The sequence below is a fragment of the Pipra filicauda genome, unplaced genomic scaffold (assembly GCF_003945595.2).
Source record: "Pipra filicauda isolate LSUMZ 115617 unplaced genomic scaffold, ASM394559v2 scaffold44_size3831614_pilon, whole genome shotgun sequence".
NCBI lineage: Eukaryota > Metazoa > Chordata > Aves > Passeriformes > Pipridae > Pipra > Pipra filicauda.
Window position 1 is genome coordinate 2,202,808 of NW_024104587.1, and position 13,753 is coordinate 2,216,560.

General features: G+C 39.4%; 1 protein-coding gene across 3 annotated transcripts in view; it reads left to right on the forward strand.

Moving 5' to 3' along the window:
* The window catches only part of MCTP2 (multiple C2 and transmembrane domain containing 2), a 119,792-nt gene that overhangs the window by 46,605 nt on the left and 59,434 nt on the right, over window positions 1-13,753 (forward strand). For 2 of the 3 annotated variants that reach the window (XM_027719891.2, XM_039385938.1), the window contains 4 exons: window positions 41-205; window positions 1,983-2,113; window positions 9,127-9,313; window positions 10,032-10,128. In XM_027719891.2, the coding sequence (XP_027575692.2) occupies window positions 41-205; window positions 1,983-2,113; window positions 9,127-9,313; window positions 10,032-10,128 (580 nt within the window). The remainder of the gene's footprint in view (window positions 1-40; window positions 206-1,982; window positions 2,114-9,126; window positions 9,314-10,031; window positions 10,129-13,753) is intronic. The other variant, XM_027719892.2, reaches the window with a different exon arrangement.

Here is a 13,753-nt window from a genome sequence, read left to right on the forward strand (position 1 = left end):
TGGGTCTGTAAACATTTTCTGTTGCTGACTTGCTTTTCAGTCGAGTTTCATGCGGAGCATGCGACTCTCCGAGTCTTTGCGCAAGAACCAGTTGTGGAACGGGCTGGTCACCATCACACTCTTGGAGGGGAAGAACATGCCTGGAGGGGGCTTGGCAGAGATTTTTATTCTCCTCAAACTGGGAGATCAAAGATACAAGAGCAAGGTAAGTATTAAGGATTTTCTTAAGTTTGCTGAAGCCAGTAAGGCACTTGGTGTTTTAGTGGTGTTGCTGCTTCAGATGGAACTATTCTTGATACCCTTTTATATAAGTGAGATCAAAACCAGGAGACCAGATCAGAAACATTAGTGTTTTACTAATATGCTTTACATGCCGATAGAGAAAGAGGAAGTTGTGTATCTGTGTTTTGTGCATTTAACATACTCATCATGTTGATGGATGTTTGACCTCAATATGAAATGAAGCTACACACACCACACATGTGTTCTGTTCATTACCAGTACAGAAGTTGGATTTACAATGTTAGATCTGCTGGAAAAGCAGACATGAAATGGTTCCCAGCACAGGGGAATTATTTTTTTTCTTTTTTTAAAGCACCTTTTTTGAAAAGTGTGTTACATATAGTGGGAGCCCCTCACCCCAAACAGACAGAATACTCCATAGTCTTGATTTTAATTTTTATTACTCTAGGCTGTGTGAACTTGTATCCAGTACTGTTTAATGGGAATCTAAAAAATGAATGGAGTTCTCAAAGATATACATTTCACCTCCAGTTTCTAATAATGAGAGAGGCTGTAATTAAAATAATATTCTGTTGAGAAAGCAAGAGCTCTGCATGTCATGAACTGGAAGTGCAGAGGAGGAGGAAACAAACCTCCTCCTGTACAAAATGTACAGAGCAAGTTCACAGAACATAATGTTTGGATGTAGGCGCATCTGAAACCTGCACTCTGTCCCCCACATCAGACCTCAGACCAAGGTCAATGTTTTTTATTTGGAAAAATAGTTTTGAAAAATAACAAATGAGTTAGTTAGTTTAGAATAAATGTATGTTATTCCTGTTACGATCCCTTTTTGTGTTACTCTGTAATGGTCCATAGCCCATGTTGTGAAGCTGCAAGGATGGGCTGTTTGCAGTCACAGAAAATTAAGATATTTAAAATGGGGAGTTAAGTACAATGTTGCCTGTAGTGAGTTAATTAAAATTTCTGTCTGAGGTCCAGCAAAAGTTGGGGGCTGGTTCCTTTACACCCTAAGACTTCAAATTGGCAGTGCTTCATGTTCTTTCCTGGAGTTTATTCAAATTAAAAAGTACGATCTCTCGTGGTTCAGAAAAGCAGACAAGGTGGGAGAAATCTCAGTCATCGTCCAGCTAATCCTATCTCCCAGTGACCATACTGATGTTGACAGTGGGCAGTGTAGTGTGACACGAGCTGCAAGTGATTTAAGTCCCAATCCAGTTAATACTTGGAGTAACCTGAACACATGAGCAGTCTCACTGAACTCAGAGGCACAATTTACAGATATCAAATTAACTGGATATTAAAAATTCCAAATCTGCTCCTTCTTTGCCTGTATCTTACACAAAAGGATAAAAAATACTGGGTTAGGTTCCTTAATTCGTTCAAACCTGTTTCCAGGTGATTTTCCTCAAAAGGGTTATTCTTGATTTCTTCTGGTGTGTGATGCTGGATGATGACCACAGTCCATGGGAAGTGGAGCTGGTGGGTCCATCCTGCATTTCAGAATTTCTCCAGCCATTCATTCACATCACAATTGCATATTTCTTACTGAGAGAGAGGAAAGAAAGTATTTAGGAAGATGAGACTCTGTGTGATGGGCTGGGGACCTTTGGTTGGAAAGACCTTAGTAACTGATGTTCTAACATCCAGCCTTGTTCTGTAGAAGAATTGATATGTGCTTTACTGTGGAAATAAGTACTGTTTAAGAAAAGTAAATATTATAACTGCATGTTTTCTAGACACTGTGTAAGAGTGCAAATCCTCAGTGGAGGGAACAGTTTGATTTTCACTACTTCTCTGACAGGAAGGATATGTTGGACATTGAGGTCTGGAGAAAGGATAACAAAAAGCACGAGGAGCTTTTGGGAACGTAAGTTGGGTTTGGCTTAGATTTTTTTCGGGTGGGGTGGGGTAAGTATGAAAAATAATGTGATTTTTTTTTTTTAACTGGTCAATTTATTTTTATTCCCAGCATCATAATGTATTTTTTTCTCCTTTTTGCGGTCATGTCCAGATTGTGTTTACATTATGTTTATTAAAACCTGTTAATGGGTAATTGATTAGCCACAACCTGAATGCAGAGACACTGAAGCTGCCTCTAAAACCCAAAATACTGTGGGAGCTCAGTGGCAGCTGTTTCCGGAGAGCCAGTGGCATCAAGGAGGCAGGATTTGTCTGTATTTGTATGGTGATATTGCTCCAGATCCTGATGGTGACAGCCCAAGGATCTTTGTGCTCCTTTTGAGACACTGGTATCCCTTTTTTCTGTTTGCACTTTGATGTTGTGTTCTTGTAGTTCTTATAAACTAATGTTTACATATGGGTCTTGCTACCTGGGTTTGCTTTATTTGGGTAATCTCCCCCCCCATTGCCACAGAGGACTGATCTCTGTGGGTTTGGGGCTCCACACTCCTGCACAAGCTTATTTGGTTTAAAGTATCGTTTCTGGGGGGCAACCTCACTGGTGATTTATCCATCTCCTGACTGCTACCAGATCTTGTCCCACTGCATTATTCCAGTACCTGTAGGGAGCCTACGAGAAAGATGGAGAGACTATTTACGGGAACATGTAGTGACAGGAAAAGGAGGAGTGGGTTCAAATTGACAGAGAGTAGGTTTAGATTAGATATTAGGAACAAATTTTTCACTGTGACAGTTGTAAGGCACTGGAACAGGTTGCTCAGGGAAGCTGTGGGTGCCCCATCCCTGTAAGTGTCCAAGGCCAGGTTGCACGGGGCTTGGAGCAACCTGGGATAGTGGAAGGTGTCCCTGCCCATGGCAGTGTGTTGGAATGGGATGATCTTTAAGGCCCCTTCCAACCCAAACCGTTCTGTGATTCTGTGATATCTTCAGAGTCTCAAATAGTGGTCTTATTCCACATTGGCAGATGAAACTTTTTGTGAGATAGCAGTCAACCTTTAATTTTGTAAAGGGAATAGAATATGTTTTCTACTCTTACCTCAGAACTTGATGATTCTTATGAGTCACTTCCAACTTGAGATCTTCTAGATTCTGTAATCCAATTCCACTCTATCTCAGTTTATACAGTGCTGTTTTCCTACTAGTAACTCTACCTTCTTCCTTCTTTTGGCTTGCAGCATTGTCATGTTCCCAAAACTCCATCTGCACTCCATGCAGCAACATCAAGAACCATTTAGCTTCTGGAGCCCCTCTTGGGTCTGCCCATGCTTATCTGCTTGCAGGATCATTGCCACAACCTTTAAATTTCTTGGGGGCTGGGATCCTGCCTGCAGTTGTTTGCTGTTCTCACCTGGCCAGGGTTTCACAACTTGCTGACTAAATAACAGTAACAATAACTCATAAGAACATTCTCTTACTTTAAGCATGCAAATAGTTTGAAACTATTCACTGAGAAGAACAATGCCCTTTGGCTCTACAAATGTTTGTGGTTTTGCAGAGCAGGAAATGCTTTCTGGCTGACTGCTGTTGCTCATCACATGGAGAAGTGGCTGAAGATGAATCTGTTCCTTCCATTCTCACAGTTACTTCCATTACTGATATTCTGTTTAGAGTTAAGAAATGAAGCAGTGGTTGCAGCTTGCCTCAGGTCAGTCTCCCTTATGCCAGAGAAATTCTTCCTTAGGTTTTTCTCCTCTTTTTTATTTTTTTCTACTGGTTTCTGGCAGGTGATGTTTAGTGTGGCAAAAACTGTCAGCAAAATGCTTATTCTGTTCAGTATTGGTGAAGTCTGTGTGGCAGATTTACTTTAAAGTAAAGGTAAATCTTCCAGGGTAAATCCCTGGAAGTGTTCAAGACAAGGTTGGATGGGGCCCTGAGCAATCTGGTCTAGAAGAAGGTACCCCAGCCTGTGGCAGGGGGTTGGAACAAGATGATCTTTAGGATCCTTTCCAACCCAAACAATTCTATGATTCTATGTTGAAAGTTATTTTTGATGTCTGTGTGAAGAGAAAAATTTTGCTTTTCTTGTCTTGAGCACAGTAAATTGGCTGTAGCATCAAAACAGGAAAGAAAATATACTAGTTTTTGAAAAGCAATTGCAAGAATAGGTAAACACCAAATGCATAATAACAAGTCTTTTTTTGACTGTGTAGAAACTTTTGTCACCCAATAAATAATATTTTATGAAGGGTTCAAATACCGTCTAATCTGGAAAAGGATTCTATTGGAAAAACAGCATTATGAGGTGCCATGTTTATTGTCTCCATGATTTCCAAGTTGAGTTTTGAGATTTCTGGATTTCACAACATCATTGTAAGAAAGATTCTTTAGTAAAATATTTGTGGGTTATATTCAGTCATAGCACATGCCAGTACAGCCAACTGCCCTCAAATAATTTGCATGGTTTTAAGTAAAAGGCAAAATTTTCTGGATCTGAATTAATAATTTTGTGGTCAATTTGTGAATAGAGTTAGAATTCGTTATACTCCCCTCCAGCCTGTTCAGCCTAGAACTGTGTTGGTTAGACCTTTAAATATATGTATATTTTTAATATTCCAATGAGGTTGGAGATACTCAAAGTGGAGTCAAATCTGTTAATCCAGGCTGCAGAACTTTTGTGACTTAAAGACTCCTATGAATTCCTTTAAACCCAGAATTTCATATAGGATGGACGCCTTACAACCCTGGAACAGGTCTCTTCTCCCAGGCATAATTTGGTTTCAAGGTAAAAATATTATTCCTGAAATAGGACCTGAAGTGTCTGTGGAGACTATGGAACATGTAGAATAAGGAATGCCTTGCACCTCTGGTGCTAAACACTAACACCTGGGGTGTTTGTCTGCTGCTGAATTAGTGAGGAAACATTTCATGCCACTCTTCTATCACAAAACAAACCCTCGCTGTCAGTGCACATCACAAGCTAAATTATTACATTCGACCTACCTGCAGTCTCCTTAGATTTTCAACTGGGTCCAATTGCTCTTCCTTGCTTAAAATCCTGCAGCCTTGAGTGGTTCATCTGCAGGGTCTGACACTGAGGAGTGGCTGCATTTTGGTGCTGGATGAAATAATCCCTTTATTTAGTCTACACAGGACTGTTAGTAACGTTTATTAAGTGCTTTTTGTGTCCTTTGGGATAAGAGGCATGCTATAAACAGGAGACGATGTTAGTGTATATTAATAAACAAAGGTGTTAACGTGTGCAGAATTTGTCCGGGCAGGGTTAAATTGTTTATGCCAGGGTTTTAGAGAGTGTTTCTGCAGTAAGGGATATGTTTTAAAAAAGAGATGCTGCGGAATGTTGAAGGGTTTTCCTTCACATATTTACCTCAAGGAAGAGATTTTACAAAAACTGCTAGACTTAAGACCATGAGCTCTGAAACTGGAGTGCATCCAATATCTTTGTGATGAATGCCTCCAGGGAACTGTCTTTGCAACAAGAAACAAACCTTATTTTAAAGGCCTTGATGTTGGGACGGAGCAGTGAAATCTACTATGACTGTATCCAAACCTTTAATTTAAATTTCACCAGGTTATAGGATGAATCAGACAACAAAAATTTATCTGTAGAATGAGTCAGAATAAGACCTTATTAATTGTCTCCCTGACACCTGTGGCATTTGAAATTCCTCTTCAAATATTAATCATAGATGCATCTTGCTGGACCCTGTGGTAATGATTCTGACCTCTTTTGTGAAGGATTTTCAAGAATTGTGCAGGGGCTAGTAAGAGGCTAAGCTCAGTACCTTTTAGTGAAATTTTAACATTTGATTCCCAAATGTACTGTGTAGTGTTCTCAAATAATATTTCTCTGCAAAATGAATAAAAAAGGGGGGAAAAGTAGCTACAGATGAGGGCTGTAAGTCAAAAGAATAGCTTTAAATGAAAACTAAAGCTGTGGTGTAATCCTCTACAGGACTAGGGGTTAATGTAGAGGTGCAGACCTCAATATTGATCAAGAGGAGGAAGGAAAGCATTTAATTAATTGTGGTTAAAAAAAAAAAGGTGCTACATTTGTGTGCACAATGCACTCAACTTACATAATTGCATCCCCTATGGATCTTACATACAGCCATGTGTGTGAAAGATTATACCTGAATTTAATATGTAATGTAGCAAAAGATGACCACAAGCAGAGCTATTCTATTCTGAAATAGGATTACTGTGTTGAGAATTTAACTTGGGAGATCATTTGCATCACGTAAAATACAAATAATCTGAGAGTTTTGCCCTTTGCATTCAGATCAGACAACCTTTAAGCAAAAAGTAGATTACCTCCATTAGTTTTATTCTGTGCCCATCATGATAGTCTCTTACCACTTTCCTCTGAAATAATTATCTGTAATAAGGTCTTGCAGATAGAAAGCTGAGAAAGAAGGAAAGGAATAGTTTCTGTTTCGGGAGGATGAGGGAAGTAGTTTGGAAATCATTAGACTCGTTTTAATAGTGTAGAGGCATTTGTGTGGAAACTGCTGAATTTATAGAGTAAATTGAGTGTCTAATTGTTTTACCAAGCTGCATTCTTTTCAGTCTGATCAATTATGTTGTATAACCTAAATGAAACAGATTCTTTTTTTTCTTAAGCCTTTTGCCGTTTGCAAGTGCAAATGTGGATTTTCTTTTCAGTTCCTCACAGGAAAATACAGAGTGAATTTTGCTTTCTCTCACCTTGAGTGAACACAGATGTTTTAAGGAAGTTGGTTTGCACAGAAATCGGACATGATTTGAGGAAGAAATGCTTATACACCATCTCCTGCTGTTCTCCCCTCCACATGTGCATCCTTCCTACCCCCACATCCTTATACTCCATCTTTTCTTTGAACTTTGGCTATTCAAATTCTTTTACTAAGAGAAACAATTCCAATATGCCAAAACAAGCTAGAACTATATTTAACTTTGCCTTCGAGATATGAGAGATTTCTGAGGTTATCTATTGGTAGGAGATGCACCATTTTCTGAACAAGTTGTCTTTTCTCTCTTACCCCATGGAAAGTTTTTAACATAAAAAACAATTGCAGCTTTTCCCAGTTGTGGACTGTGTTGAGTGGGTGGTGTATGAAATGCTGACGTGGGAGACATGGCCTCTATTGCCAGCTGAACCACAGACCAGCTGGGAGACCTTGAGATTTCCCCTCTCCTTCCTTCAGTTTCTTCATCTGAAAAAAAAATAAAACTAAACTCCAAGATAATGATACATTCCCCTTTTTGTACTGATACCCAAAGTATCAGTGAAACTGCTGTGATCTGAGGTGCAACGGTGTTAGTGCAGCCAAGGTGATGTTGACCTCCAGTGGGGAAGTGATAAGGTCTTTTTCTCAAATAAAAATAAGGTCTTTTTCTCTCTCTTTGTTGTTGTTTTGTTTTCCTTTCTGCTGTAACTTTTCCTGTCATATCTTTCTGAGGAGTCTAGGCGTAGCAATGAGTTTAAAACGCAACCTCTCACACTTGGAAATGGTGTTGAGAGGCAGCCTACGCGCCGAGCCGTCTTGGTACTCTGCCTGGTTTATTTTCTTTCTCTTTCAAAGCACTTGAAAGCAGTTAATAAGAGTAAACTTGAAACCTGTTGTACATCCAATGCAGTGTACAGCAAAGAGCACACTTAAGGCAAAGTCATTCCTGTTGATTGTGGTCAGAGGAAACTTAAAGAGTCATGTTTTAATACACGGTGCTACTGGATGACTTTCAAACTCATCAGAGCTATGGCTTTTACTTCATAACACTGTTTGTTGGGTTTTCAGGCTGAAATGTTTTGAGATTTTTTTTTTTTTTCACCCCCTTTAGCATTCACAGAAAATAGGCTGTTAAGAAGCGGAAAGCATGCAATTTATAGCAGATGGGTATAAACTGCTCCAGCTCTACTACTGGAATGGGATCAATCAGGAACACTACATGCACCATTTACCCAGAAGAAACCCACCTGGGGGAGCCCTGTGGAATTTTAGCCTATTAAGACAACACCTTAACAAGTTTAGTTTAAATAAAAACTTGTCGGCAGGCATTAAGCGGAGCAAAAGCTCTCGCTCTCCATCATCCGCTCGCCGTCGCTTTGAGAAATGTGACTCCTCTTGCAGTGTGGCAACGAACTCCCCTCCTTCCTAATTTTTTCTTTTTTTTTTTTTTTTTTTTTCCTTTTTCATCTTTAACTTTTGTTCAACCTGTCCTTGAAAGCCAGGCCCCACAGAGGTTCAAAAAAGTTCCACTCCATTTACTGGACTTCTAAATAGAAGGCATTTTTAGCCGAGCCAAGTGATTAGGCTTTTTGTTGCGTTTAACCGCTCCCTTCGTGCATAACTGGCTGCCTAGTGCTTTAGACCATACTCATCTTCTATTATTGTCTCTTTATGAATGTTTTTCCTTTATCGTCCCTATTTTTATTTTTGGGGGAAGTATCAGGTTAATGATACATATTATGTGCAGGGAGTGGGTGGGGGAGGACTTTTAAGGCAATCCTTCCCTTTGGGAAACAGTACACTGAAAATGTAGCTCTAGTAAGGCTTGTAAAAGAGATTGGGGCATACAGTATAATGTAGCATAAAATGGAGAATGTGACTTTAAAGAAACTAATCTATTTTAGGCTAATGTTTTAAATTTTGCGTTTGCCCCTTTTCTTTTCCCCCAGGTGAAGTAAAATTGTGTTTCAAATCCATCACAAAACACTGGGGGATTTTAGAGGGGAAGTGAGGCAGGCCAGAGTTAAGTTTTCCTCCTGTACTTGCAGCCCATACCTCTTGCCTTTCCTTACCAGTAGACAGACCAGAAAGCAAAACTTGACAGTAAGTGAGACAGAAATTGGCTAATTGGCTTCCTAATTTTAATATTGGGATTTTTTTTGCATTCTTTTAATCCTGAACAAACCATAAGTTTTGATGCCTGCTTGCTACTAAAATCAGTATAAATGTTACTTCATAATTTTTTTTCCCCCCATCTCCTTTTTCTTGTTAACCCTTGGCAATGTTGTTCCAGGTGCCAAGTTGACATTACTGCCCTGCCCATGAAGCAGACCAATCGCCTAGAGCTGCCTCTGGAAAAACATCCAGGGTCCCTGCTAATGCTGATTGCTGTTGCCCCATGTACAGGAGTATCTATCTCTGATCTGTGTGTCTGTCCTTTGGGAGACCCCAGCGAACGGCAACAGATTTCTCAACGTTATGTGAGTTTGTGTTTATTTTTTGTTTGTTTTTTTTCTCTCCTTTAGTTTTGAAAGTAACCAAAATCGCAGGAAAAAAATAAGTTCTCCAGTCATAATAACGTCTCCTACCAAAGAAAACTATTATGTGGTAGAGTTATTACATTTAGAACGACAAGGAGATGGGCAGAGCAGATAGACCCAAGCAATTTGGCTGTTTGTGTTTGTTGAGTTTTAAACTAATGCTGTTCTTTGCAAATTTGAATTGTATTAAGAGATTATCATGCAGAATGAGACACTGAGTATCATTAAGAGATCATAATATACTTAGCTTCATTTCCTCCTTTGGGGAGGTTATTTTCTGGACTTTCAACTGTTGGAAGATAAAGCTATATGATGGCTTCCATGTCTTCAAAAGCTGGCCAAGAAGGAATAAGTGTATCTCAATGTGCCAGGAGAGGTTCAGATTGGATATTAGGAAACATTTCTTCACCAAAATGGTTGTCAGGCATTGGAACAGGCTGCCCAGGGAAGTGGTTTAGTCATCAGTGCTGGAGGTATTTAGAAGATGTGTAGATGTGGTTTAGTGGTGGGCTTGGCAGTGCTGTGTTAATAGTTGGACTCAGTGATCTCAGAGCTTATTTCCAACCTAATTGATTCTGTGATAAGTTATTTAGTAGTTCAATAGTTTCTGTTTCTTACTGAATTGCAAACAAAATATATCTTTATACTTTCCTCCTAGCAGTGTATAAAGAATTCCTTTCGGGACATAAAGGACATTGGCTTCTTACAAGTCAAAGTTTTAAAGGCAGTGGACCTGTTGGCAGCAGATTTTTCAGGTATTTTGTTTCTGTTTTGCATCATATGATGTTATAATATATTGCAAGCGATTGTTAGATTTTGTGCAGTACTGTCAGTGGATCAAGGAAAAGTAAATCTTCCCATCATTTCTCCAGCTGTGAAATCTGCCTTGGGGAACTGAGATACCGATTGGTTTTGAATGCCAAAAGTATGTGGGAAGGTCCAGTGGATGGAGGTCTTAATTTCCCTTTAGATCTGAGCAATATGACAGATACCTTTACAACAGCACATCATGCTAAGTGTTTTTTCCAGCAGGACTATGTAAAATAAGTGTTAATATAAAGTGATGGTGCCTGCAAAGCACCTGCAAAGCAAAGCCTCTCCATCTTTTTTTCAGGTGTCTTGTGAGTTTGGAGCAAAACCAAAAGATTTTGGGGGTGTCTGACATGGTGCTGGATGTGTGGGTTTGGGTGATGCTGCAGGCTGTCACCTGAAAAAGAAAGCTTGTCAGCAATGGGGGTGTGAGTGTGATGGTTTCTCTCACAGCTTATATGAGGCTTCAATTTGGAATGACCCTCGTGGTGCTCTTACTCCACAAAAAGGATGGATTTTCCACTGAGCTGTACCTCAACTTGTGACTAGTCCTGACAGCAATGGACACTAACACCTTTTAAAACCACAACTTTATATTGTCCCTCCAGGGAAGGTCTGGGGGATTGATACTTCTCTGTAGTGACTGCCTGGATACTATTATTTTTATTAGCAACTTCTCCAGGATTCTGGAGACCTTTTAATTCCCCTCTGTGTCTCGCAGCAGCTCATAATTCACAGACACAGCATTGTGTGTTGTGTATTTGCTGACATAGTCATTTTTTTAAGATAACTTGTTGATAAAGGCAGAAAAGATGCTAGAGAAAAAACACTTTTGTCCCATTCCCTCATATTTGTGAAGGAATTGTTACATAAGAGAACGTTGCTCCTAAAATAAGGAGCAAAGCAGAAAGCCTGCAATTAATCATGGTACTATGTCAGTGCTATTTTCAATTCACTACTTAATCCTGAAGTGGAAAAAGAAGGTTAGTGTAGAGAGCAGTACTTTGAGGAACTGAAGAACTTAATTTGAAAACAAACAGAAAACCTGCCAATAATGAAAGGAAACTTGCAAAGAAACCCATTTCTAAATTGACATAATGTGTATGTCCATATATTAGTAGTGTAACTGCACCTTACTGACTAATTTAATAAGTGTAGCACAGCAAAGCAGAACCTTTGGCACATGGCAAGGCTGAGGCTATCTACAAATATATGAGATTTTAATATAGCCAGTGTTCATGGAAAGAGCTGAGCCCGGAAGGTTATTTACCCTTTGGAAAACTTTGCTGATGCTAAAGCAGTTTCATCAGTGATGGATTTGGCCCCCTTTCCCTCAGTACTTAAACAGGAGCATGTGGGTGGATAATGAACATTGGAAGAGACACGCAGGTTCTTGATTCTGCAATTCAAAGACTTTTCATATGGAGTATGTGACACACATTCCTTGTGCATAGCACAGAATGAAATTCTGCTTAAGTAAAAGGTTACTCAGTCTGTCATTATATTCAAAATAACCCAGGCTTTGAGCCTGATTCATGAAGCAAATGACAAATTGTTTTTCAATGGCAGTGCTGAAAATATCCTAGTATTATGCTGTAATAGACCCACCAAATTGCAAAAGGATGCAGCCATTTTAGGTAAAAATAGCATAATTTCTGATCGTGAAATGAGAGACATAAAGATTAATTATCTGTTCTGAGCCATTCATAAATGATTAGTGCAGCAATTATGAGCTTCCATAATAGAGCCCTCCTAGAGCAGTGCCATATTTCCTGCACTGCCAAGGAGACTGCTCAGATTTATTGTTATTGATAAAAGTAAATTCAAAGTCCAGCTAAAAATCTGATAAAGGGAAAATGGCAGAGACAGTCAGAGGTACAAAGATTTCCAAGGGTTAATGGAGGAGCAGTGTGAGCAGTGTTCCCTCCCTGTCCTGTCCCATAATCTTATGTCCATGAACTTCTGCAGACCAGTCATGTGATGATGGGTGTAATGCCACCTTGTACCTTAGTCCCATGGTAAAGATTGGATTTTGGTGTGATTGGGATTTCTGTTGTCAGTTGCTTGTATGTCGGCATTATAGATTTTAATTGCAAGTTTTCAGCCTGCTATAATAATAGCAATTAGAAAACACAGAGTATCTGCTTTGGTTTTGAGCAGTGTTTTGAAAATCCATATTTCACTGTTCATAAACGTCAGGCTACTTTCCACACAGCTGTATCATACATGTAGAAGCTCTTCAGCCACAGCTAGCCCAGTTTGAGCCTTCCATACTTTTATGTTCTTGGATAATAGTTTTGTTGACGTGGAAATGACTTTTTCTGCTTTGTTGGATGTTTTCTGTGTACGCATGAGAGTTCTTCTCAAACACTGAATTTGCTCACTGACCAAAAAATAGCATTCAGAATACCAAATTATACAGTGGGATTGTTTTTGGCATATACCAGTTTGCATTTCAAGCAGTTTCTCTGAAAGGCTACATGCATTTTCCACACTTATCAGGGAATGGGCACATAAGCTGAAAAGGAGAAGACAAATAGATTCCAGTGATACACATGGTCTTTAAACTTTACCAGTATTGACTAGTTAATACTCACTGTTTACATAATGAAAAGATTCCTGTTTAGTTTTTAAACTTCTCAGAGTAAGACCCTTAAGAACTTTGCATTAATAATACTAAAAATAAGGATTAAGGAAAAGACAGCTTTTGCTTAAATATCTTGTTTGTCTGCTGTCTAAATCCCTGCATTGCTGACATATTTAGTTGCCTACATAGAAGTTAGGCTGGGATGTCTGTGGCTGAGTTGTACATGAGCACTGGAGATGAGATTAAGTCAGATAGTGAGCCAGACATGCTGATAAGGGGCACTGTGTTCATCGTGGAAACTGCTGAGCTGCAATAAGTTGGGAAAGCTACAGATTCATGTAATGTGAGCTATCAAAAAATACATTAGCAAACGTGTCCTCACCATAATAGGTTCCATGTTGAGATCCTTCTTTTGAGAGGAGGTTGGGTTTTTTTGTTGTTTTGGGGGGGTTTGCTCTGTTTTTTTGCTGTGTGATACCTGGTTCATGCATGGATTCTCCACTTGATGTTGGGTTCTGTTTAAACTGTGGCACGGTGTGGAGTCTTCATAGCTTCAAGGACTTGCTCACATGGAACTAATTGAAGAAATGCTGCTGATTCAGTCGGTGTCTTGCTTTTTTTCTCATGGTGTGGATACTTAATCTTGTAATCAGCTGAAGGAGACCACAAGCCCTAAGGAGAGGATAAAACAGTGTAATTGCAGCGCTGATGATTCCCTGGCTCAGAATGATGGTACTGCTTTCATAATGTCATCTGAGTAATTGTCAGCATGAACAGATTTTTCTTGCTGTAAAGACTTAGAGATGATTCAGTTTAAGTCTCAGATTTCAGGTGTTAGAATGAAGCCCCCTGAATGAGTTACAAGGTAAGTATTAGAGTTTCTGGAACTGAGGGTGAATCAGAGATACTGTTTATTTAGCAAGTCTTTCCAGCAGAAGGAGGCACTTTGCAGTTGTGTTAATGGCTCTAATTTTATTTGACCA